Source organism: Rhinatrema bivittatum, chromosome 11 (genome assembly GCF_901001135.1).
Source record: "Rhinatrema bivittatum chromosome 11, aRhiBiv1.1, whole genome shotgun sequence".
Classification (NCBI taxonomy): domain Eukaryota; kingdom Metazoa; phylum Chordata; class Amphibia; order Gymnophiona; family Rhinatrematidae; genus Rhinatrema; species Rhinatrema bivittatum.
In genome coordinates this window covers 31,112,270-31,137,591 of record NC_042625.1, presented here as the reverse complement: position 1 = coordinate 31,137,591, position 25,322 = coordinate 31,112,270, and the positions used below count along the sequence as shown (strand labels likewise).

General features: G+C 47.2%; 1 protein-coding gene across 2 annotated transcripts in view; it reads right to left on the bottom strand.

Moving 5' to 3' along the window:
* Positions 1-25,322, bottom strand: part of MYO1H (myosin IH) — a 245,452-nt gene that overhangs the window by 88,186 nt on the left and 131,944 nt on the right. For both annotated transcript variants that reach the window (XM_029571488.1, XM_029571486.1), the window contains exons 13-15: positions 22,013-22,093; positions 21,106-21,197; positions 9,721-9,815 (exon numbers count right to left, since the gene is read on the bottom strand). In XM_029571488.1, coding sequence (XP_029427348.1) covers positions 9,721-9,815; positions 21,106-21,197; positions 22,013-22,093 — 268 coding nt within the window. The remainder of the gene's footprint in view (positions 1-9,720; positions 9,816-21,105; positions 21,198-22,012; positions 22,094-25,322) is intronic.

The window sequence follows — 25,322 nt, the reverse complement described above, 5'->3', positions numbered from 1 at the left end:
TCCTGCGTGATCGTCTATTTGGACGATGTTCTCATACATTCCCCGGATCTTACCTCCCATCGGCAACATGTGAGACAAGTACTTCAGATCTTACGAGACCATCATTTGTATGCAAAGTTTGAAAAATGTCTCTTTGAGCAAGAGTCGTTACCCTTCCTAGGGTATATTGTGTCCTCTACTGGTTTCCGGATGGACCCCAGTAAGGTGTCCGCCATCAGGAAGTGGCCCCGTCCTGAGGGGCTAAAAGCGTTGCAACGATTTTTGGGGTTTGCTAACTTCTATAGACACTTTATTCCCCAGTACTCTCGCTTGGTGGCACCTTTAACCGCGCTAACTCGGAAAGGGGCTAACACCCGCCTTTGGCCTGAGGAAGCTTGTGAGGCTTTCGAACACTTAAAGGAGGCGTTTCTCCGGGATACTTGTTTACGTCACCCGGATCCCACTCGGCCATTCTTTGTCGAGGTCGATGCCTCTAACATTGCTGTGGGGGCGGTCCTCTCGCAAGTCTCTACCTCCGGACATCTCCTACCCTGCTCCTATTTTTCCAAGAAATTCTCGTCAGCCGAGTGCAATTACGGCATTGGGGATAAGGAGTTGCTGGCCGTCAAACTTGCGCTGGAGGAATGGAGACAGTGGTTGGAGGGCTCCCTTCATCCGGTCACGATTTATACAGATCATAAAAACCTGGAGTTCTTTAACCAGGCTCAGCGACTTAACCCCCGACAAGCACGTTGGTCCCTTTTCTTTAACCGCTTTGATTTTATACTGAAGTACCGGCCCGCCTTGAAGAATGTACGCGCTGATGCGCTCTCCCGTTATGAAATTCAGGAGGGAAAGGAGGATCTCCCACAACACATCATTGATCCTGCTAAAATCCAGGTAGCCAGTACCACAATTTCCTCCCTAGGACGAGTGGTGGTTTCCCGCAAAGACCGCAGGAGGGTGCTAGCTTGGGCCCACGACTCCCTTTCGGGGGGTCACGCCGGCAGGGAGAGGACGCTCGATCTGCTTAGCCGCTATTACTGGTGGCCTCGAATTCGACAAGATGTGCGAGTATATGTAGATTCGTGCCCGGCAAAAACCGCCTAGCGGCCGGCCCTGGGGGCTCCTGCAGCCGCTGCCTATTCCCGTGGAACCATGGTCCCACATAGCCACGGACTTTATAGTGGATCTGCCACCTTCGGAAGGTAATACGGTGATTTGGGTAACCGTAGACCGTTTTTCTAAGATGATTCACTTGGTACCCTTGCCTAAGCTGCCCTCCGCGCCTGAACTCGCGCTCTTGTTTACCCTACACATCTTCCGGGCTCATGGACTACCACAGAGTATCGTATCGGACCGAGGGCCACAGTTTACGGCCCGTTTTTGGCGTGCCCTTTGTAAGAAATTTGGGGTGCAATTAAATTTGTCCACGGCATTTCACCCCCAGACTAATGGCCAGACGGAGCGCACGAACCGCACTCTCAAAACCTTCCTCCATAGTTTCATCTCCGAAAGGGGATCTAACTGGGTTTCTCTCCTGCCTTGGGCAGAGTTCGCCTACAACAATCATACCCATGCTGCCACGGGACAAACCCCTTTCCAAATTGTGTTTGGACGTCACCCAAGGCCTCCCTTACCGCTGCCTATTTCTATTCCATCACCAGCTGCCTTAACCGCAGCACGTCAAGTGCATCTTCTCTGGAAGGGGATTCAACTCAAACTGACCACTGCAGCAAGAAAGTCCCAGCAGTTTACCAACCGTCATCGCCGTCCAGCGCCAGTTTTCCTGCCAGGTACCAAGGTGTGGTTAAGCACTCGGAACCTCCAACTACCTAACCGCTCTCGTAAGTTGGCCCCCCGATACTGCGGGCCTTTTCAAGTCGCGGAGCGTATTGGAACAGTATCCTACAGACTTCGCCTTCCGTCTTCCCTTCGCATCCATAACGTGTTCCACGTCTCCTTGTTGAAACCGGTGGTACTTTCCCGGTACCACCATCCTGCCACTGATGCACTATCGTCACCTACTACTAAGGAGGACACGTATCAGGTACGAGAGGTCTTAGACGTTCGCTTCCATGCCCGCCGCTGGGAATACCTGCTGGCATGGGAGGGGTGCGGCCCCGATGAAGACTCATGGGAACTAGCTCGGAACATCTTGGACAAATCTTTGCTAACTCAATTTCATCTGGACAATCCCGGGAAACCCGGCCCTCGGTGGAGGGGGCGTAAGAAGGGGGGTACTGTTGCGGTCTCGGTCGCCACGGTGGCGCCCGAGGCCTTACCTCCTCTCGGGTCCCGGAGTCTTACCGCGTTCCGCGGACTCGGGACCTCGGCCGCAGCTTCCTCCTGCCGCTCCGACCCCCGCGCAGGCCTGCAGGCCTTCAGGCGCCATGCGCCAGCTCCCTCTCTGCCGTCGGCGTCCTCTCGCGACTAGCCCCGCCCCCAGGTGCGCGCGCGCGGCTGAGCTCCGTTTTTAAAGGGGCCAGCGCGGGAAACCTCGGCTCCTCCCTTTCCTGACGTCAGACGCTGCAGGGCTATTTAAGCCCTGCAGTTCCTAGCCTTCCTTGCCTTGCAACGAGGTTCCTTCTTCGGAAGAGCTAGTTGCCGTCGTTCCTGACTCCTGCTTGACTTCAGCCTGCCTTGACTCCGGTCCGTATCTTCGACTCCTGCTTGACTTCAGCCTGCCTTGACTCCGGTCCGTGACTTCAACTCCTGCTTGTCTTCAGCCTGCCTTGACTCCGGTCCGTGACTTCAACTCCTGCTTGTCTTCAGCCTGCCTTGACCCCGGTTCGTGACCCCGACTCCTGCTTGCTCGCCGCCTGCCAAGACTCCGGTCCGGATTCCACTCCTGGGTTTCTTCATCATCGCCTAAGTCCCAGCGGTCCGGGTCCCTACGGGCTCCCCCTGGGGGGACCTCGGACTTCCAGGGCGAAGACTCCTAAGTCCTAGCGACCCGGGCTCCCACAGCTCCTCTGGAGGAGTCACGAGTTTCCAGGTGAAGCTCCAATTGCCCAGTGGGAGTTCTGCCTACCGACTGTTCCCTCAGGTCGGTCGGCCTAAGGATCCACATCCGGATTTCCTCCATCATAACAGTGTAAATCCCTTTGAAACTCACTCCTGAAGAAGCGATAGTGTTATCACGAAACACCGGCCGTTGTCTGGCTTTATTCTTCAACTGCACCTCGGGGAACAGATGTGTGCCTGCGGGAACCGATAAAAAGGTAGCAGGAACCAACCAGAGATGGTGGAAAATTACCGAGCGCCAAGAAACGGTTTCGCGATGGGAGACCCCTATGAGGGAACCTTTTTATGAAGATAAATTCAAGTATTTCCATGAGGAGAAGTGGTAAGAAAAATCTCAGAGCTCCTAACCACGAGGCAAACTTCAGCGCGGAAAAAAAGAGACTGAAGGGAGACCCCTGTGGCTACAGGGATTATGGCATGCTGGGCATACTCAATGTGCCAGTCAAAAGTTATAGAAACTTTGACAGAAATTTTCCGTGATAGGGCTTCATCTAGTAACGTCACCCACATGTAAGGACTACCATCCTGCTTGTCCTGGGAGAACACAAAATGCTGAATGCTGACCCAGGATCTTGAATCATAGGAATCTCTGGTGAGCACTGCAAATCGGAATGTGTAGATAAGCCTCAGTGAGATTCAAGGAGGCGAGGAACTCTCCCTTTCAAACCGCTGCAATGACTGTTCGAAGTGTTTACATTTGAAAACAGGGCACCTTCAAGCAGCGATTCACCTTCTGTAGGTCCAGGATGAGTCAGAAAGTGCCCTCCTTTTTGGGAACCATGAAATAAATGGAGTACCATCCCCTCCCCCGTTGCTCGGACGGCATGGGGACGATCACCTTCAGGACCAGCAATCTTTGTAGAGTGTCTTCTACCACGGCTCGCTTGTTGTGGGAAACACATAGCGATTCCACAAAGGCCGGCATAAGAGGTCGAGAAAATTATAAGGTGTAACCTTTTTTTACCATCTCCAACACCCAGCGATCGGAGGTGATCCTGGCCCACTCCTCATAAAATTGGGACAACCTGCCCCCGATCATCCCGTCCGAGGAGCGGGCGGGCCTGATTTCATTGGGCAGGCTTCCCAGTTCCGGTTCCCTGACCGAAACCACCTCTGGGAGGACGACTGGAGCCGTGAAAGGACTGTGTATGGGAAGAGGTCTGTCTGGAACCAGAGGGTGGAACACTCCTTCCCGACCTGCTTTTTCGGAAATCCTGAAAACGGGATCGAGGACCGAATGATTTCCTGTAGGGCTTTCTATCTTCCGGCAGTTTATTGTCCTTGGAATCCTCCAGAGATTTCATCAGCTGATCCAAATCCTCTCCAAACAGCAACTTCTCTCAAAAAGGCAGACTGCACAGTTGCGACTTGGAGGAAGCATCCGCTGCCCAATTGCGGAGCCAAAGGAGTCGCCAAGCCACCACCGAGGAGACCATACTCCGGGCCACTGAACGCACCAAGTCATATAAGGTATCTGCCACATGTGCTACCGTCGCCTCCAGATGAGCCGCCTGAGAAGCTGGCAAAGTCCCAGAAGACGATGGGTTCTGCGGTTTTTTAATCCAACATAAACATGCTCTTTGCATCATGCTGGCACACACCGCTGCCCGAAGTCCTAAGGAGGAGACCTCGAACACCCACTTCAGATGCAGCTCCAGCTTGCGGTCCTGCACATCTCTGAGAGCAGCTGCTCCCACCACTGGAATGGTCGTCTTCTTGGTCACCGCTGATATAGCCGCATCTACGTTAGGTACCCTGAGGTGTTCTAAATGTTCCTCCATTAGTGGGTAGAGTTTTTGCATCGCCCGGCCGACCCTAAGCCTCGCCTCCGGGGATTCCCACTCCCGGCTGATGAGCTTTTGAATCTTCTTCGGGATGGGAAAAGCCCAGGACTGGGTTCACTCTCTCGCTGTCGTAATCTTCCAGCGAGTCTCACCCCCAATTCCTAAAGCACCTGGGGAACAAGGGGGCGCAATTCCTCCCTCTTACACAGCCGGACTATGCGGGGGTCATTCCCCTCTACACTAGGTTCTACTGGATCCTGATCGTCGTCGCCCTTTTTCATGTCTGGAGGGATCTCACCCTGATATGCAGCAGTGTCCCACGGGGGCAGAGTAGAGTCGTTCCCCTGCTGGTCGACTGCACCCACTAGATCCTCCCAAGCCAAAGTTGCCTGGGATGGATGACCATCAGTTGCAGATGGGGATGCTTGGGAACTCCCTCACTCCCATCCTGGGCTCTGCGCTTTGCGAGCTTCCGAGCCAGAAATGCTTCATGCATGAGCAGCACAAATTCTGGTGAAACTTCCCCCTCCCCCCCCCACCCGGTACCATCTCGTCACTGCTACAATCAGTTTCCATGACTCTTGATTCCTCCGGTCTCGGAGTCCGTGCAGTAGGGGACAGCGGGGGAGGTCATCCTGGGAGACCTTTTCCACAGGGTGTGCAGTGGGGGTTGGGCTCCTTCCGTTAGACCCAGTCGCCGAGCCTGACCTGCGTGCAGACTTTTTAGATTTGGTCCTCATGTCTGAGGCCCCTTCCCCACTCAGTGCACAGTCCATGCTCAGTGACAGGGGGTCTAAATAAGCTGACCATACCTCGCAAGCCTTACAGGGTTCCACCAGAGGAGTTTCTGCCATGTTCCTCCTGCAAAAAGGGGCATATAACTCCCACCCCAGAAGAAAATAGGTGCTACCACCCAGCCCTGGTGACCCCCACCAAAATCGCTGCGAAAATCGGCCTCAGGAACGCGTGGGAGGTGGAAAAAGAAAAAAACAAATTGGCCACCATGGTAAAAATAACTCTGGAGCCACCAGTAAAAATGAGGCAGGGAGCCTAAAAACATCCTCAGAGGTTCTTACCAGGGCTGAAACACTCTCCCCTCCTCTTCAGGGGTCTGCCTGGCTCTGCACCACCGGGCAGACTGATTTACCCAGGAGCCGCGGTGAACATGGAAATTGGAGCTGTTTTTTTTTTAAACAAAAACTTTAACTTCTAGTAACAGAAAAAAATAAAGCCTAAGCTAAGAATAATGGAAAAAGATCCCCAAAGGGGCTACTTCCCTGTACCGCAGACACTGAGGGGGCGCCTTTGGGTCACTGAGGAAGCCAGTCCCCTGGCTATCAGGGGACCCGGAACCACACGGGCTAGCACCGCCAGGGGTAAACAACCCCCAGTTTGCCCGGCTCTATCTGAGGGATGGTCCAGACACTGAACCTAGCACCTCAGGGAGCAAGAAAAATCTGTCTCACACAGAGCTGCAGGTATACACGATCCTCATCTGCTGGAGTCAGAGAAATACTGATGAACTGCAACTGGCACATTTGGGATAACAGTGCCTCGAAGCTTTGTTCTCTGACTCCATCTGCTAGTAGGAGTGCATAACCCACTGGTCTGGACTGATCTGAGTATGTACAGGAATGCTGCTTTTTCATAAATAATAGTGCTGTTTGATTCCTGAGAGTTAGTGCTGTGATTGTATGAAATAGCAAGGTTCTAGGTGTCTGTTTTTTGCAGGGTTATGTGTTATATCACAATGGGCCGGATTTTAAAAGGGTTACGTGCATAAGTTATGTGCGTAACCCTCTTAAAAGGCCCCTGCGCGTGCCGAGCCTATTTTGCATAGGCTCGGCGGCGCGCGTAAGTCCCGGGGCTTTGCAAAGGGACTTGTTGGCAGATTTACGCCTGCCTCTGGCAGGCGTAAATCTGCCAACAAAGATATGGGGGGGGGGGGGGGTTTAGATAGGGCCGGGGGGGGGGGGGGTAGGTAGGGGAAGGGAGGGGAAGGTGAGGGGAGGCGGAAGGAAAGTTCCCTCCGAGGCCACTCCGATTTCAGAGCGGCCTTGGAGGGAACAGGCAGCGCGCGCCGTGCACCCCCTTGCGCGTGCCGACCCCGGGTTTTATAAGATACGCGCGGTCTAGCGCGTATCTTAGAAAATCCAGCGTACTTTTGTTCGCGCCTGGTGCACGAACAAAAGTACGCGTGCGCGTAAATTTATAAAATCTACCCCAAAATGTTTAGCAATGGAAGGATTTTGTTTTGCTGAGGTGACACCAGAATTTGAATATTTTTATTTTTGTATGTTGAGTTCTAATGTGAACTGTCCTAGTTCTGCTCTGCACTCATTCTTATAATTATTGCTATGATTATGATTATCTCTGCCTTTCTAGAAAGAAGATTCATAAGAGAATACATTGATATTTTATTACGTGATTGATTGGATCTGATATTTGTGTCTTTGCTTTTTACATAATATTCTTGTGTATTTATAAACTACGATAAATAAAACATTAATACAGATTAATATGGCATTTTTAATGTTGGTAAGTGCTTGAAATAATTAAGTTAAAATATTGTAAAGTTTCACTCATGATGCATAACAACTGATGCAGACTACTTAGAAATTCTTTGTCAGGTGCACTCTAAGGCATTATTTATGGATAAGAGTATAACTAGTAGGACTCAGACCTGTATACCTACTGCCCATCCATGTTAACCTTGGGCCCCCCCCCCCCCCAAAAAAAAACCCAAAACAAAACAGTTCTGGCTATGCCACTGCTTTAGACTTAAGGCAATCAATTCTAGGGATGTGCAGAAGGAAAAAATTTGTTTTGATTCTTATTTGTTTCGCCAGGACCCAAATGCGTTGCATTCATTTCATGGGGAAAACCCAATTCGTTTGATTCATTTTATTCATTTTTCATTTTCCCATTAAAATCAATGGGGGAAGTATTTGCAGCCTACTTTTGGCTGCAGAACTGGGTTTTTTTTAAAAAATCAATTCTGATAAAAAGTCTGGGGAGCCATCATCAGAACGAGAAAAGAGCTCCAAGGTATTTAGACTGTGGCAAAGTGGCACCAAAGTGGCATGAATAGCCTAAGGCACTGTAAAGGGGCGAAGGGGTACCAGAAGTGGATAGAGAGTGTTTTAATAGAGGTGCAAAGCAGCAACGAGAGTGTCAAAAGCACAGCACAGCACAGCTTCAAAAGAGAGCACCGATAACAGTTGCATGAACCTTCAAAGGCAGCACGACAGGCAAAGTGGCAAGCAAGTGGCATCAACATCCTACAACACAATGAAGGGAGAACATAGCAAGCAGAATGGGTGTATGAAAAAACCACAAGGTGCCGATAAAGGGACAAAGCAGTAGAAAGACTAGCAGCAACACACTGAGGAACCATGATAGTGGCAAGAACACCACAAGGAGTAGAATCGTCTGGTGTATGGCAGCAAGGCAGAGTGGCAGAAAGTTGATAGGTGCAAGACACACACAGAAGCACCATTCCTTTCTCACATACACATAAACAGAAGCACCCTTCCGATCTCAAATACATATACACACAAAGGCCCCCAGCTGAACAGCTCGTCTCCATCAGTGGCTGGCTGTGCTGGTCTTCATTTCACTGCCGGCGGCTGGCAGCAGCCATCTTCTTTTCTTCAGCCTGGTCTCAGGTGGTAGCTGGCTGCACCGATCTTGTTTTCTTCAGCCCCGCTGGCCTGCTCTCCATCGGTGGCTGACTGCGCCAGTCTTCATTTCTCCGGCAGCGGTGGCTGGCAGCGGCCATCTTCTTTTCTTCAGCCCTGCCGGCCTGGTTTCTTCATTTCTTTGGCCCGGCGTCCTCAATGACCCGGAGCAGAGGAGGCCACATGATCAGCTAGTCCGGCCCACCAGGGGAAACCCGATCCCCCGATAGGCCAATCCGCCCCTACTCTCACATGGCCTTCTATTTCAAACAGCCACTAAAACACCGCGGCGCAAACAAAAAGAATGAAACTAATGATATGTTGCATTCGTGGGGGTTCGCCAAGCGTTTTGCGGACCCACGAATGCAATGAATAGGGACCTATAAGTTGCGGATTGCGCATTCGTTCAAAACGAAAGCACATCCCTAATCAATTCCATTACATATACATGTTTAGATTTTTAAGTCTGTCCCCATATGCTTACAATGAAGACCACTGACCATTTTAGCCATCCTCTGAACTAATTCCATCCAGTTTATCCTTTTAAAGGTTCGGTCATCAGAATTGTACACAGTATTTCAAATGAGATCTCACTAGGGGCTTAAACAGGAGCAATAGCACATCCTTTTTCTGCTGACCATTCCTCTCCTTGTGCACAGAGTGCACTGAGTGCTGCAATTCTGAATAGCATTTTTATTTTAAAAATACTTAATTCATTATCAAGAAATATTTCTACCTTTCTTTTTTAATATTTTAACCCTTTCTATCTTACTTCTCCCCTACTTTTTCTACCCACACATTATTCCTTGTAAGATACAGGAACAGCTCCAAGACAGGGAGTTTGGTGCTACAGATGAAAGACTAAGGCATACAAAATACATTACAAACTTGAAAAAAAGCATGTTTATTTTCACTATAAAGAGAGAGGTAATTTTCAAAAGGTATTTAACTGGGTAAATAAACCTGATTTAAAATTGCTCTTCTCAAATTCTGCTAAAAATGACCTTGGGTACATACTTTTAGCTGCATTAAAAAGAGGAATTCCTGTGGGTGTTTTTAGATTGGGGTAAGAAAACAGCATTCAGTTTTCAACTGCATGCACAGTATTTTGCCTTTGCTTGGCATCCTGCACAAATAGCACATGGAAAGTATATACAGCTGCAGAGGCGTGCTATTTTAGTTTAAAAGAATATATGTGCATGAGAAGAAACCATGAACTTAAATGTGAGCTGGCCCATGGAGGTACTCACCTATAGTGCAGTAAGTAACTTCTCCTGCATAGTGAAGGAGTCGGAAGTCCACCCAATCAATTGTCTTTCGGGCTTTTTGATCTGCAAGCTTTCGGCTACAGATTAAGGGGAAAAACATAAAATCAAGAAAAAGCAAAGTACCTTAGATACAAAGTAACATTTATTCTGAAAGAAAAGGGATTTTTTTTTAATGGTAGGAGTGGATCTCTGACTATGGGAAGAAGCTGTGGACATTCTTAATTTCTGACATATCATGTAGAGTACTATGCACTTTCAATACATGAAAATAAAGGAACATTGGTTCTTACCTGCTAATTTCTGTTCTTGTAGTACCACCGATCAGTCCAGACTCCTGGGTTTATTCATCCGTGCCAGCAGATGGAGACAGAGAAAGTAAAAACTGACACTGCTTCAAATACCCTAGTGCCACCTGCAGTTCCTCAGTATTGACCTGTACCCAAGCTAAGTGCCATATCAAACCAATCAAAACCTTGTATAACAAAACTTGTATAGAACTAGTATAATAAAAAAAGCTTGGTAAAGAACTCTTCTGCTATGACAAAAATTCAACAGCTGAGCGGACAACTCTCCACTTCCACAAAACGGGTGGGCTCTGGACTGATCTGTGGTACTACAGGAATGGAAATTAACAAGCAAGAACCAATTTTCCTTTCCCTGTACATACCCGGATCAGTCCAGACTCCTGGGATGTACCAAAGCTTCCTAACCAGGGTGGGACCTGGAGAGTCCCGCTTGCAAGACACCATCACCAAAAGATTGAGCCTCTGGATCCCCCACATCTAGGTGATAATGTCTCACAAAAGTATGCAGCGACTTCCCAGTCGCCGCTCTACAAATTTCTTGAGGAGAAACCAACTGAGTTTCTGCCCAAGAGGTCGCCTGCAATCGAGTAGAGTGAGCTCTCAAACCTTCCGGTACCTGTTGATCCTTGAGAATGTATGCAGAGCCAATGGCTTCCTTAAGCTGCCTTGCAATGGAAGTTTTGGAAGCCTGGGTACCCTTCTTTAGACCACTCCGCAAAATAAAAAGGTGATCAGACCTCCTAAAATCATTTGTGACCTTTAAATATTGCAACAAGGCTCTACAGATGTCTAACTTCTAAAGTTCCCGTGCATTATGCTCAGAACCACTCAAGTCCAGAAAGGCCGGCAGTTCCACTGTCTGATTGAGATGAAAAGCAGAAACTACCTTCGGAAGAAAAGATGGCACCGTCCGCAATGAGACACCTACTTCTGAAATTTGAAGAAATGGATCACGACACTATAAAGCTTGCAACTCAGAAATTCTTCTCGCAGAGCAGATAGCTACCAGGAAAACAACCCTCAAAGCCAGATCCTTTAGGGTCGCTCTGCGAATAGGTTCGAAGGGAGCCTCCCTTCCAAGGTGGATTCCAAGGTGAGATTCCGCATAGGAGGATGCAGATTCTTGACTCCTCGAATAAATCTGACCACATCAGGGTGAGAAGATAGATGGTACCCATCCACCTTCCCTCGTCGGGAAGCCAAGACCGCTACTTGTACTCTTAGCGAGTTGAAAGCAAGGCCCTTGACTAATCCATCCTGGAGGAACAACAAGACATGAGACAGTGAAGAATGCAACGCTTGAACTCCCTTAGACACACATCAGGACTCAAAAACCTTCCAGTCGCACATAGGAAAAGGAGGTGGACTTCCATCTCGCTTGGAGAAGGGTAGTAATCACCACTTCCGGATACCTCCTGCTCCTCAAATGCTTCCTCTCAAAAGCCAAGCCACTAGACAAAAGTGATCTACCCTGCCACAGAAGACGAAGGAGATGACCAAACCGCAATGGGCCCTTGACTGCTAGATTGACAAGATCCATGAAACACGGCTGGCGAGGCCACTCCAGGACCACCAGTATCCCTTCTCTCGGAGGCCTCTCTATGCACCGCAAAACCTTGCCTATCAGCGGCCACGGAGGGAAAACGTTAGAAGAACTTCCTGAGGCCAAGGCACCACTAAAGCGTCTACACCCTCGGCCCCATGTTCCCTCTGTCTGCTGAAGAAGCGGGGAGCTTTCGCATTGTGTCGAGTCACCATCAGATCTACGTATGGAAGTCCCCACTTCCAGCAAATGAGCCATATTGCCGTGTCTGACAATTCCCATTCTCCGGGATCAAGAAAACTGCGACTGAGAAAATCTGCTTGGACATTTTCGACCCCTGCGATATGCGATGCAGCTAACTGAACCAGATGTTGTTCTGCCCAGAAGATCAACACGTGAACCTCAGTGCTACTGCATGACTCTTGGTGCCGCCTTATCGGTTAATGTAAGCTATGTTCGTCGCATTGTCCAACAGAACCCAAGTTTGGCCCCAAACCAAAGGCAGAAAGACAAGAAAAACTAGCCGTACAGCCCTGGTCTCCAAGTGATTGATAGACCAAGAAACCTCGTTTGCCGCCCAGGCATCCTGGGTTGCTTGACCCTGACACACCAACCAGATAGACTGGCATCGGTAGTAAGAATGACCCAGACTGGAACCTCCAACGCGATTCATCGCACCAGGTTGGGAGTGTGAAGCCACCAGGATAGGCTGTCCCTGGCAGGAGGAGTGAGAGACACAGGTTGGTGGAATGCCTCTATTAACGGGCTCCACTGTGTTAGAAGACACTTCTGAAGTGGCCTCATATGAGCGAAGGCCCACGGAACCAGCTCTAAGGTCGAAGGTCATTGATCCGAGGACCTGCAGGAAGTCCCAGGCTCTGGGGGTGTGCAACCTTGACAAGCACTGAACTTGAGTTTGCAACTTGATCACTCTCTCCTCCGTCAGGAACACCCTGCCCTGAAGCATGTTGAAACATGCTCCCAAGAACTCTAGAGTTTGAGAAGGGATTAAGTGACTCTTGGCTAGATTCACTACCCAGCCTGGAGATTGCAGAGTCTGGAGCACTGTCTGTTCGGCGGAGTGACAACTGCCCGCGCTCCATTACACCGGTGGGAAAAAGAAAACAAAAGAGAAGAGAACCCCGAAGCACTGCTTGGGGGGGGCAGGAGGAGGGAGAGTCGACCTTACCACTGTGCTGACAACCATCCCTGGTCCTGACTCTTTTTTTTTTGTTTGTTTTTAAACTTTAACAGACGGTCCCCTCTCCTAAAACTAAAGAGAGCTGTCCAGTTCAATTCAGCAATTAAGGAACGGAGAGGGGAAAGAAAAAAATAACTAATAGAGCCAACAAAAACAAAAGTCACCAAAGTGACCTCGTGAGCAGAGGGATCTGGACCACCAGATGTGCACCCCACGGCTACTCTGGGACCAAGCGTACAAAAGGGTCACCAACTCCCAGCCCGTCCGCCTAAACCAAACAGGGTAGGGATCCCTGATTAGGAACCCCAACCCCTGGGAGAAAGGCTCAAAAAGCTAGAAAAAAAAATATTGGGCACACTGAAAGAAACTGCAGGTATATTCAGCTGCCATCATCTGCTGGAGACAGAGAAATACTGAGGAACTGCAGGTGGCACTAGGGTATTTGAAATAGTGTCAGTTTTCACTTTCTCTATCTTCATCTGCTGACATGGATGAATAAACCCAGGAGTCTGAACTGATCCGGGTATGCACAGGGAACTTTGGTTGTATTCTATAGCCTTGTTTTCTCCTTGATTAGCAGCTTCTTAGTGTTAGCAGGTTAAGGAGTCTGATGGTTTATTTGAGTAATATTAAAAAATGAGGGTAGCTTTGGTTGCTATTAAATTTATTTCCCTTCACGTTTATTAACTTGAGTTGGGTGTCTGGGTATATAATCAGGAAGTGAGGCTGCATAATATATAAAATACAAACAGATGTATAAAGCAAAATTGCTTACCTTGTAATAGGTGTTATCCCAGGACAGAAGGATGTAGTCCTCACTAGGGATGTGAATCGTTTTTTGACGATTTAAAATATCGTCCGATATATTTTAAATCGTCAAAAACCGTTAGGGCCACGATACAATACCAATTCCCCCGATTTATCGTCAAAAAATCGTAAATCGGGGGAAGGGGGAGGGCAGGAAAACCGGCACACTAAACTCCCCTAAAACCCACCCCGACCCTTTAAATTAAATCCCCCACCCTCCCGAACCCCCCTCCAAATGCCTTAAATTACCCTGGGGTCCAGCGGCGGTCCGTAGCTAAATCGGGGGAAGGGGGAGGGCAGGAAAACCGGCACACTAAAACCCCCTAAAACCCACCCCCGACCCTTTAAATTAAATCCCCCATCCTCCCGAACCCCCCCCCCCCCATGCCTTAAATTACCCTGGGTAGAGCGGCGGTCCGAAACGGCCTCCTGCTATTGAATCGTGTTGTCTTCAGCCGGCGCCATTTTGCAAAATGGCCGCCGCAAAATGGCGGCGGCCGTAGACAACACGATTCGACTGCAGGAGGTCGTTCCAGACCCCCGCTGGACTTTTGGCAAGTCTTGTGGGGGTCAGGAGGCCCCCCCCAAGCTGGCCAAAAGTCCCTGGGGGTCCAGCGGGGGTCCGGGAGCGATCTCCTGCCGCGAATCGTTTTTCCGTACGGAAAATGGCGCCGGCAGGAGATCGACTGCAGGAGGTCGTTCCGGATCCCCGCTGGACTTTTGGCAAGTCTTGTGGGGGTCAGGAGGCCCCCCCAAGCTGGCCAAAAGTCCCTGGGGGTTCGGGAGCGATCTGCTGCCGCGAATCGTTTTTCGACCCCCACCTCTCCCTGTTCCCCACCGGGATCAGCCTAGCTGCGCGATCCCGGGGTCCGGGGTCCGGCGTCCGGGCGGCGGTGGGAGGAGCTCCCCCGGCAGGGCGAGCGCTTCGGGAGGGCCGGGGCATGCGTCAGGGGCGCGATGGCGTCGCCATGCAGGCGCGCGGTGACGTCATTGCGCCAGCACGTAGCAACGCGAGACCTCGGGCCTCAAATAGCGAGTGCCGGGCCAGGCCCTTTTCGGCTGGCCGGCGATTCGCGGCAGCAGATCGCTCCCGGACCCCCAGGGACTTTTGGCCAGCTTGGGGGGGCCTCCTGACCCCCACAAGACTTGCCAAAAGTACAGCGGGGGTCCGGAACGACCTCCTGCAGTCGAATCGTGTTGTCTACGGCCGGCGCAAAATGGCGCCAGCTGAAGACAACACGATTCGATTGCAGGAGGTCGTTCCGGACCCCCTCTGGACCCCCAGGTAATTTAAGGCATTTTGGGGGGGTTCGGGAGGGTGGGGGATTTATTTTAAAGGGTCGGGGTGGGTTTTAGGGTGTTTTAGTGTGCCGGTTTTCCCGCCCTCCCCCTTCCCCCGATTTACGATTTTTTCACATTAAATCGGGGGAATTGTTATTGTATCGTGGCTCTAATGATTTTTGACGATTTAAAATATATCGGACGATATTTTAAATCGTCAAAAAACGATTCACATCCCTAGTCCTCACATATGGGTGATTAGCAAGCTACAGGCTGAGTCATTCTTGTATTGGACCAACAACAAACAACTTGTGCAACGGGCACAACAACTGGTGTACTGTTGGAAAAAATGAGGCAGACTAAAATCAAAGTAGGTTGGATGCTGAAGAAGTTGGGATTACGCTGGAAACAAGTTCTTTAAGACAGATCGTCCGTAAGCTGAATCTTGTCGTCCTTCCTTGTCCAAACAATAATGAGCTGCAAAGGTGTGAAGAGAACTCCATGTTGCAGCTTTACATATGTCAGCTATTGGCACTGAATGATAGTGTGCTACTGAGGTTAACATTGCTCTTACTGAGTGCGCCTTTACTCGTCCCTGGAGAGGAAGGCCTGCTTTTTTATAGCAGAACTCTATACAATCTGCAAGCCAGTTGGAGAGAGTTTGTTTGCCCACTGCTTTATCTGGTTTGTTTTTATCAAAAGAAACAAAGAATTGGGTGGATTTCCTATGAACTGCAGTGCGGTCTAGGTAATATGCAAGTGCACGTTTACAGTCTAAGGTTTGTAAAACCCTCTCATCTTGGTGAGAGTGAGGTCTTGGGAAGAATGTGGGCAAGACTATGGACTGATTCAAGTGGAATTCCGTAACTACTTTGGGAAGGAATTTTGGGTGAGTATGGAGGAACACTCGGTCCTGTAGGAACCTTGTATAGGATGAGTATGTGACAAGTGTTTGCATCTCACTAACCCTTCTAGCAGATGTAATAGCTATTGGAAGAGAACTTTCCGTGTAAGAAATTTAACATTGCAGGAATCCATGGGTTCAAAGGGAGAACACATAAGTCTTGTTAGTACTACATTAAGGTCCCATTCTGCGACTGGTAGCTGTAACGGGGATTTAAGCTGAAGTAAACCTCTCATAAACCTACTGACAAGGGGTTGCGCTGATATCAGTGCATCCCCTACTGTATTATGGTAAGCTGAGATAGCACTTAAATGTACCCTTACTGACGTAGCCTGGAGACCAGAGTCTGAAAGGTGCCAGAGATAGTCTAATAAAGATGATGTGGGGCAGGAAAAGGGGTCAATACTTTTCTGTGCACACCACGTGGTGTGCACAGAAAAGTATGTTTTCATGTGGAAGGTTTACGTGAAGGGACAATCACTTGAGACACATTAGTTGAAAGATTTAGTGGTTGCAGGATCAAGCTTTCAACATCCAGACTGTTAGAGATAGGGATTAAAGGTTGGGATGGCACAACCTGCCCTCATCCTGAGTTATGAGAGTGGGAACTGTGCCCAGGTGAATTGGTTCTCTGATCGAGAGGTCGAGAAGTATGGGAAACCACACTTGTCGAGGCCAATATGGGGCTATGAGTATCATTGCCTCTTTGTCCTGTTGTAGCTTCACTAGAGTTTTGGTTATCAGCGGTATCGGGGGATACTCATATAGAAGGCCTGAAGTCCAGGGGCGAGCAAAGGCGTCCCTGGCGAACTTGTTGGTCTGTTTGTATAGGGAGCAGAATCTGCCCACTTTGTGATTCAGTTCGGATGCAAAGAGGTCTATGGTTGTTTGGCCCCAGCGTTGGAATATTCTGGTCGTTACCAAACGATCCAGGGACCACTTGTGGGGATGGAACTGACGACTAAGGTGATCTGCAACTACGTTGTGTATGCCTGCTAGATAAGTGGCCCGGAGAAACATGGAGTGTGTCAGGGCCCAACCCCAAATCTGTGCGGCTTCTTGGCAGAGGAGATACGAGCCTGTGCCTCCTTGTTTGTTCAGGTACCACATGGCTACCGTGTTGTCTGTCTGTATAAGAATGGTATTGTGTGAAAGGCAGTCCTTGAACGCATATAGAGCATAATGTATAGCTAGAAGCTCCAGGAAATTGATTTTAAATGTTGCTTCGAGTTTTGTCCAAGTACCCTGAGTCTGGAGATTGCCTATGTGTGCTTCCCAACCTAAGGTGGATGCATCTGTAACCAGTTACTTGTGGAACTGGTTGTTGGAAGGGTAGGCCTGTGCGCAAGTTGTTTGTGTTCGCCACCAGAGGAGAGATGAACGTAATTGGTGGGTTATTTGAATTGGAGACAACAGTGGTTGAATGGCTTGTATCCACTGTGATCTTAATGTCCATTGGGTTATTCTCATGGCTAATCTGGCCATAGGAGTGACATGGACTGTGGAGGCCATGTGGCCGAGCAGAGTTAGAAACTGATGGGCTGTTGCACATTTCTTTGTGTGCAGAGATTTCGCTAATGTGGAGAGTGTCTCTGCGTGGTCCTCTGGGAGGAAGGCTTTTGATATTGTGGTGTTCAACTCTGCTCCGATGAACTGCAGTAGTCGAGATGGTATGAGGTGTGATTTTTGGTAATTGATTAGAAATCCCAACGAGTGGAGCAGATTGATTGTGAGCCTGAGAGAGTTGAGAGCTCCTTGTTTTGACTGGCTTTTGATGAGCCAGTCATCCAGGTAAGGAAAGACGTGTATACTTTCCTTGTGCAAAGGGCCGCTGCCACCGCTACGCTCTTTGTAAATACTCGGGGTGCTGAGGCAAGTCCGAATGGCAGAACCCAGTATTGGAAATGCTGATGTCCCACCAGGAAGTGCAGAAACTTGCGATGAGGAGGGAATATTGGAATGTGAACGTAAGCGTCTTGCAGCTCCAGAGAACAGAGCCAATCTCCTGCTTGAAGAAGGGGAAGCATGGTGCCTAAGGAGACTATTCTGAATTTTTCTTTTCAAAGAAATTTGATGAGATTTCAGAGGTCTAAGATGGGATGTAGGCCTCCTGTTTTCTTTGGAATGAGGAAATAGCGGGAGTAGAATCCTCTGCCCTGCTGAGGTCAAGGAACTGGTTCCACGGCCCTGGCTCTCAGGAGGGGGGATAATTCTGTTTGCAGGAGAGTGATATGATCTTTGTGCATCCAAAGAGACTTTGGTGGAGAGTCGTTTGGTACTGTGAGAAAATCCAGTTGGTAACCTTTTGTTATAATGGATAGTACCCATTGATCTGTTGTGATGTTTGACCAATTGGGTTGAAAGAAAGAGACCCAACCTCCCACTGGTAGATCTGGGATCGGGTTGGTGGAGTGGCTGCTGTCCTTTAGCAGGTTTTCAAAATCCTGATGCTGGGCCTGTCTGAGGTGGAGGCTGAGGCCTAGAAGCTCTTGGTTGCCTAGGTTGACTTCTCTGTGCTGGTCTGGATGCCCTACCACGAGGTGCTGGTGGATAATACCTTCATGGCCTGTAATAGGGTTTCCTGGTGTCCTTTCTCACTGTTCTACATGCAGAAGAGGGCATTTCTGTTGGAAGAGTGGAGAGTTGGCGCAGAGTTTCAGAATGTTCTTTTAGCTGTGCCACTGCATCTTGAACCTTTCCCCCAAAAAAGTTATCACCAGCACAAGGCAGATCTGCCAACTTTTCCTGAGCCTCAGGCCTAAGGTCAGAGGCCTTCAGCCAGGCCCACCTAAGGGCACTAATTCCCATTGCAGCCATCCTGGATGAGGTTTAAAAACTGTCATAGGCTGCACGGACTTCATGCTTGCCTGCTTCTAGACCTTTGTGTATGATGTTATTCACTGAGTCTTGATATTGTTGAGGTAAGGACTCAGACAATTGTTGCATCTGCTTCCATAGATTGCGTTGATATTGAGTCATATATAATTGATATGATGCAATCCTGGAGACAAGCATTGAATCTTGGAAAACTTTCCTGCCAAGAGTATCCAGGAATTTTTGTTCCTTGCCAGGAGGTGTGGACAAGTGTTGGCAGATTCTCTTTGACTTCTTTTGGGCGGATTCTACCACCACAGATTGGTGTGGGAGTTGGGGCTTTTGGTAACCTGGTATATGTTGTACTAGGTAAGTGGCATCCATCCTCTTGTTCACTGGTGGGATTGAACAGGGGTGCTCCCACAGCTTAAGTTGTAGGTCAACCAGGACTTCATGGACTGGTATTGCTAAAACTTCTTTAGGAGGATCAACAAATTGCAAAACCTCCAGGGTCTTTTGCCTCATGTCCTCTTCTGCCACTAGCTGGAAAGGAATGGTATCAGCCATTTCCTTTACAAAATTTGAAAAGGAGAGGTCTTCTGGTGGTGGATTCCTTCTTTCTTCAGGTGGGGATGGTTCAGACAGTATATCTTCCGATGAAGTATCGGTGTCTCCGTCATCCCAGGTGTCTGATGAAGGACATCATGGAGGAGTAGAGTGAGGCATGAACAAAGGCATCGATGGTTTCTGCAGTGGCATCGATGGAGGAAAAAATGGCATTGATGGAGACACTGGAGTTCTCGGCCGAGAAATTCCAGATGGCCCTGGTACAGGTTCAGGCATCAGAGAAGCCCCAAAGGCATCCTCTTCGCTAACAGGAATCAGCATTTTCGGTGCCGTTGGTAAGGGTTGCATCGGGAGCATCGAGCTTCGAGAGTAATAGTGCGAAGACTGAAAGGTCCGGCGCCGGCATTGGCAGCAGAATCGGCATGAGCATTGGTAGTGGTACCGATGCCGGCATTGGTAGTGGTATCGGCGCGGGTATCGGTGACTGAGATAGCGTCAGTGCAGGCATCGGCCCTGATGGTTGAAGGTCTCAGAGAGTGTCTTTGACTGTCTGGCAGATAAAACCGTCCAGTTCCTCCCGAATAGCTGGTGAGGTCAGAGCAGCTATAGGGGGTGGCAGAGGTCCCTGTGATGGCGCGGTACCCGGCACCATTATCGGTGGGGATTGCCTTGGAGTGAGAGGCATCGAGGGTATCGATGGCTCTTCCACTCGAGATCTTTTCAGCAATGGTTCTACTTGCATCGACGGAGTTCCCAGAATCGATCCGACATCAGGTATTGACATCCGTCGATGACAATGGCGATGCTTCTCACGATGTTTGGTGCCTTTTTTCTCAAGCATCGATATAGATTTTAGAGATGACCGGAATGGAGTCGGTGATAATTGGTCAAGGGAGCCGTCAGGGCTACATTTTCGGACGACTAACTTTTTGGCCACTCCAGACGACTGAGTCGATGTCGACATCGATGGTATTAGTTGAATATGGAAGAGATGTTCCATCTTCTTTTGATGGGCTCGCCTGCCCTTGGTCTTCATCTCGGTGCATTGTGGACAGGTGGAAATGTTATGAGATTTGCCCAAGCACAGCATACACTCGACATGCGGGTCGGTGATGGACATAGTGCGAGGGCAGTTCGGGCATTTTTAAAAACCCGTTGCCATTACGAAGGCCGGACAGCCATCGATGACCTTCTGACAGAAAAATCTGTTTAACCGGAATCGACCAGGAAAAAACAAGTAGTCACTGGCCGGTGGAGACAGGGAGACCCCTATGAAGGGGATGAATTGAGAAATTTTAAATTTTTCTCTGAATATATTGTGTGTCACACAGGGCTCCTTCACCGCGATGCTAACTGCAGCGTGGAAAAACGAAGACTGAAGGGAGACCCCTGTGGCTCGAGGAATCATGGCATGCTGGGCATGCTCAGTGGACTCAGTGTGCCAGTCAAACGTTTCTAGAAACTTTGACAGAAGGTTTTCCGTGATAGAGCTCCATCCAGTGACGTCACCCATATGTGAGGACTATCATCGTGCTTGTCCTGGGATAAATGTATTTATACCTCAGAAGTGAGAATGTATATATGAGGGTTGGAGTTCTCCAATTTTTTTCACCCACCTTCCTAAATATGATTATACAAATGAAAAAGTTTCCTTAGTGGCTGAAGTTGGAAGTGAAGTCTCTTTTAAGACTGATTGCCTCAGTGCTACCCTACTGCCACCAATGGTTACCCCACTAGTGACTTCAGTGCCACTCAGTAGCCAGGAGAAGTCACTGCTCCAGGTCTGATCCTCCTTTTGCCATTCTCTGTGAGGAGCCTGTGAGTGCCACCACCAAGATACACACAATCCCTGCCTGCCTTAACTCAAGTGTCAGGGCGCATGGCTCTGTGGCTAAGACACGCTATCAGCCAGTGGAAGTATGGTTTATAAACTATAAATGCATACGTCAGGAAGTAAGCGTGATCTCCTACTTTCTCTTCCAGCTTTTCCAAAAAGCTCAAATCTGTGGCCTCACCAGGTCTCATGCATTCTTCATCCTTAGGAAAGATAAGGAAGCATGGATAATACAACTTAAGCATTGTATGAAGGGAAAATTTGCATTGCCTTTACAAACATTCTGACTTCGATTTTTCTTGATCAGCAGTTTCCTCTTGCTCCTTTGGGTTTCTAGCTCCACTGGAACCAGGGCTGGGATCTGGTGGAGCTGGAGTTCTCCAACTTCACGTGCAACCATCCCAGGGTTTTTTAAACCCCCCATTTTTATATGTCCCTCTCAACCATAGCTGCGACAGTCCAGGGCCAGGGGGCCATTGGGCAGGGCTCTTTCCAGAACCCCACAATCATGGGCCCCTAAATCCAGCCACTAGGTGTCACCCTTAAGCAAGGACCATGATTACTTTCCCCTCCCAAGGGGTTGTGAACGCTGCCTCCGCAGCATCAGCATCTACAGTCCCAGTCGACCCGGGGAGTGGAAGACCTGAAGCAGGAATCAAAAACCTGGTTCCTCTGCAGGGCAGCACACAACACTGCCACTTTTTAGCCGATCCTAAAAACATTCCAACCTTCTAATGAAATCCTGATTGCCAAATCTTGGATAAACACATTAGGTGGAAAACAGACTGGGAAAAGGTGAATTACTGGGTCACAAAATCAATCTGGAGATTCAGAGTTAATAGAAATGACTTTATTTCACTGAAATTTATAACCTTCTTATAACTCCCCAAAGTCATTCAATAGTGCTATCACTATGTACATCCTGTCTTTATATCAGATATATTTATATCCCAAATTAATAGAACTGATCTCTAAACCCATGTTATCTGGATATCAGCAGCACTTATCTCATCCCTACCATGATGGAGATGATGCCCTTGTGTCTCTGTTCAATCAAGTCGCATATTATTTTGTTGTTGAAATACTGCACTGGCTCCCACTGTAATTAAACCGGAGATACAGAGTTACAATTAAAAAATGGAGAAACCTAGAGTTTTCTATCAAGCTTTCAAAGACCAGTGTACAATTAGAATAAAGATTAAGCACAAAACCAAAGGCCCAGGCTGTAGAAGATTATTTCCCTCCGTAGACAAAAAAAATGGCACTAGCCCCGTGAGAGAGGGAGAGAATGTTTCTGTTCTAAAAGGATTTTTTTTCTCTTTTGCATAAAGCGGGGCATTTTCAAACTGCCCTCACCATGATGAAGACTGTTTGTAGCTTCGCCCCCACCCCGGGAGGTTGGCACCTATGTGAAAGTGTGGGTGTACTTTCACTTCGAAGCTCGTCATGGGGTACCAAGGACCTGTGCTCACTTCCGCCTGCCCATACCGTGGGTAGACTTTTGCAGGCAAAGTAGACCCATGCATTTACTGTGCCGATACAATATTTATCTATTTATTTACTGTATTTTATAGTATGCAATTCTATACATATATGCATTGGGGAATCCAAATAACATATATAATCATGCAAAAACAATCAAACAATACAAACGCTTATAACAAAGAAAGACAAAGATTTTGAAATACAGAAAAATAAAATACAGAAAAACCAGGAAACAAAGAATCATCGCTCATACTTATAGGATTCATACTTTAGAGGAAGTCAACAAAAATGTCCGAATATTAATGCTGTGATGATCCAGGAATGGGGTGCCTTAACTAGTAAAGTGGAATTTATTGAAAATCGCTTAAGACATTTACATTTTCGGGTTTTAAACTTTCCTAAAGTTAGTGGAGAATTGCCAAGAGTCACCTTAACTGAGATATTACAGATTCCCCCAGAAAATATTTCCTCTTTTACTAGAGTCTACTTTCTTCCGTTTCAACTTTCTAGTGCTAGCAAAGCTCATTCCCCACCTAATTTTGCAAACTTAACTGTGCTCCATTTATTTATGACCAATTTATTAGTCTGGTCAGGTGTAGTTACTTTCAGAATATGAAGGTAAATTTCATGGTGCAGTTTGTACAAATTTTTCCGGACCTTGCTAAAATTGCTCAAGAGAGAAGAAAGGGAATTTTAACTTTGCGTCAGGAAACTGTCTCTTGGAGCATCATTTCCATTGAGGTATCCTTGTAAATGTATTATTATGTTAAACACTGATTGCTATATTTTGTTTGTCCCTGACAACTGAGAGCATTTATAGATTCTAGGAAACGGCATATGTTTTCTTCCCAAAACGTGAGTCCTAGGTAATCAGACGACTTGTGCTTTCTAGGAGTTTATATATAGTACATGCTACAGCTGTTTCTTCTTTTTGGAAGGATTTTCCATGTTTTCTTGATAATCTCCTCAATTTGTTTTCCTCCCCCTTGATATTCTGATTTGAAACGATGGCTTCTTTTTATTGTATTTCTTTGCAATCTTTTTCTCTTCTGTATTACTGTGCAAAGTATTATTTGCTTTGCAATTATTATAAATGATCAATAAACATAATATTTAAAAAAAAATACTGCTGAGTGCTAAATTTACAATCTTCTTTGCCAAGATAGTTTTGAAACAAGTAGATTTCATGTATGCAGCAACTGTGTCCCTCATGGATGGTTTTAGTGTAGAGGTAAAAAAATAGCTGGTGTATGTTAATGTTTATACTGACCGCAATGGAACAAAAATTTGGTATATAGAGGAAAAGACCTCAGCACTGGTATTTTTCTGAATGAATTTGTCAGAATTTAAACCAGTCATTGCAATCATAGGTCTAAAAATCTTTAATGATTCTTTTATTAGAAATATATTTTTTTCTTTTTTATTTGATAACTTTAAATTAAAAATTTGACACATTAGTAAATGTCAAAACTTGCTCCAAAAATCCTGAATTCTTATAGGAAATATTATGAGCAAAATTTTTTTTATCGGCATAGAAGTTAACTGATTCAAATCAACCGATACCATTCTGTGTCTATAAACCATTATTGCGGTCTCTAATATATTGCCCAGTCAACAACAAATCAATTCAAATCGCAGTCTCTTTGGTGCTTAAAAAAGCTGCTGAAAGGACAGTTCAAGACACACTCTTAATGGCACTGAATAAATTGCCTGGTAATTTAATTTGTAATCTCTTCGGTACTTGAAAAAGCTGCCATGATAGCATAGATTTTACTTATCTTGAAGACTGTTGGTCTTGTATGTGCTGAAAGACGCCAGAAACGCCGATGTACGTTTCGCAAAAAAGCTACATCAGGGCAGTGTTGCATCTTGACAAATTATCTTTAACAACAAGAAACATTGTGTTTAAAGTCTGGAATTGTATAGTTCATCTTATCGATGTACAAATGATTGTTCTACTTACAGTTTCTGTCCCAGTCAAACTTTGAATCATCGGGCTTCAAATTAATGGCAAGATACATGCATATTGACTAGCTGTTTTTATAAGCTACTCACAAGAGATGTAATGACATCATAACATCTTTCAAGTATATTGATGAATGATTTTGTATTTGTTAAGCTATAGACTGGACCAATCTATCTTGCTATTCAATCCTAAGGGTTCCTCACTCTGCAATCTGAAAATCCATTGCTGTTCTTTTCGATATAAATGTCGTGCCCGATCTCCTCCTCTTATGTATGGCTTTGCTGTATCAATAATAAACCACTTGAGTTGTTCAAAAACATGATTAAATTGGGCGCAGTGAGAAACAAGAGGTGCATTTTCTTTATGATTTTTGATGCAGCTTCTGTGCTCACAGATGCGCTGTCTCAAAGATCTTGTGGTTTGACTCACACAATAGCAGGAGCAAGGGCAAACGATAATATAAACCACATAAGTCAATGCACAAGTGCTCAAATTTTTAATTATGAATTTTTGTTTTGTAATTGGGTTTATAAATTCCTTTATTTGCAAGGTTTGAGAGCATATGGAACAATGTCCACATTTAAAATGACCGGAACATTTTGTGCCTTCTATTGAAGTCTGTTTCTCTTCTTCTGTTAAAAATGCTGGACACAACATTTCTTTAAGATTTTGGTTACGTGAAAAGGCCATTCTAAAATCTAAATCCTGGAAACCTTCGATATTTTGAATGATGGACCAATGGGAATGGATACTTTTGATGATCTGCCTACTTAATGGGGAGTATCGTCTAATACATGTAGCTAAAGTATTTTCTTGTTCTGTATTTCTGTTCTTAGTGTTTAATAAATCTTCCCTATCACTATATAAAACCCTCTTT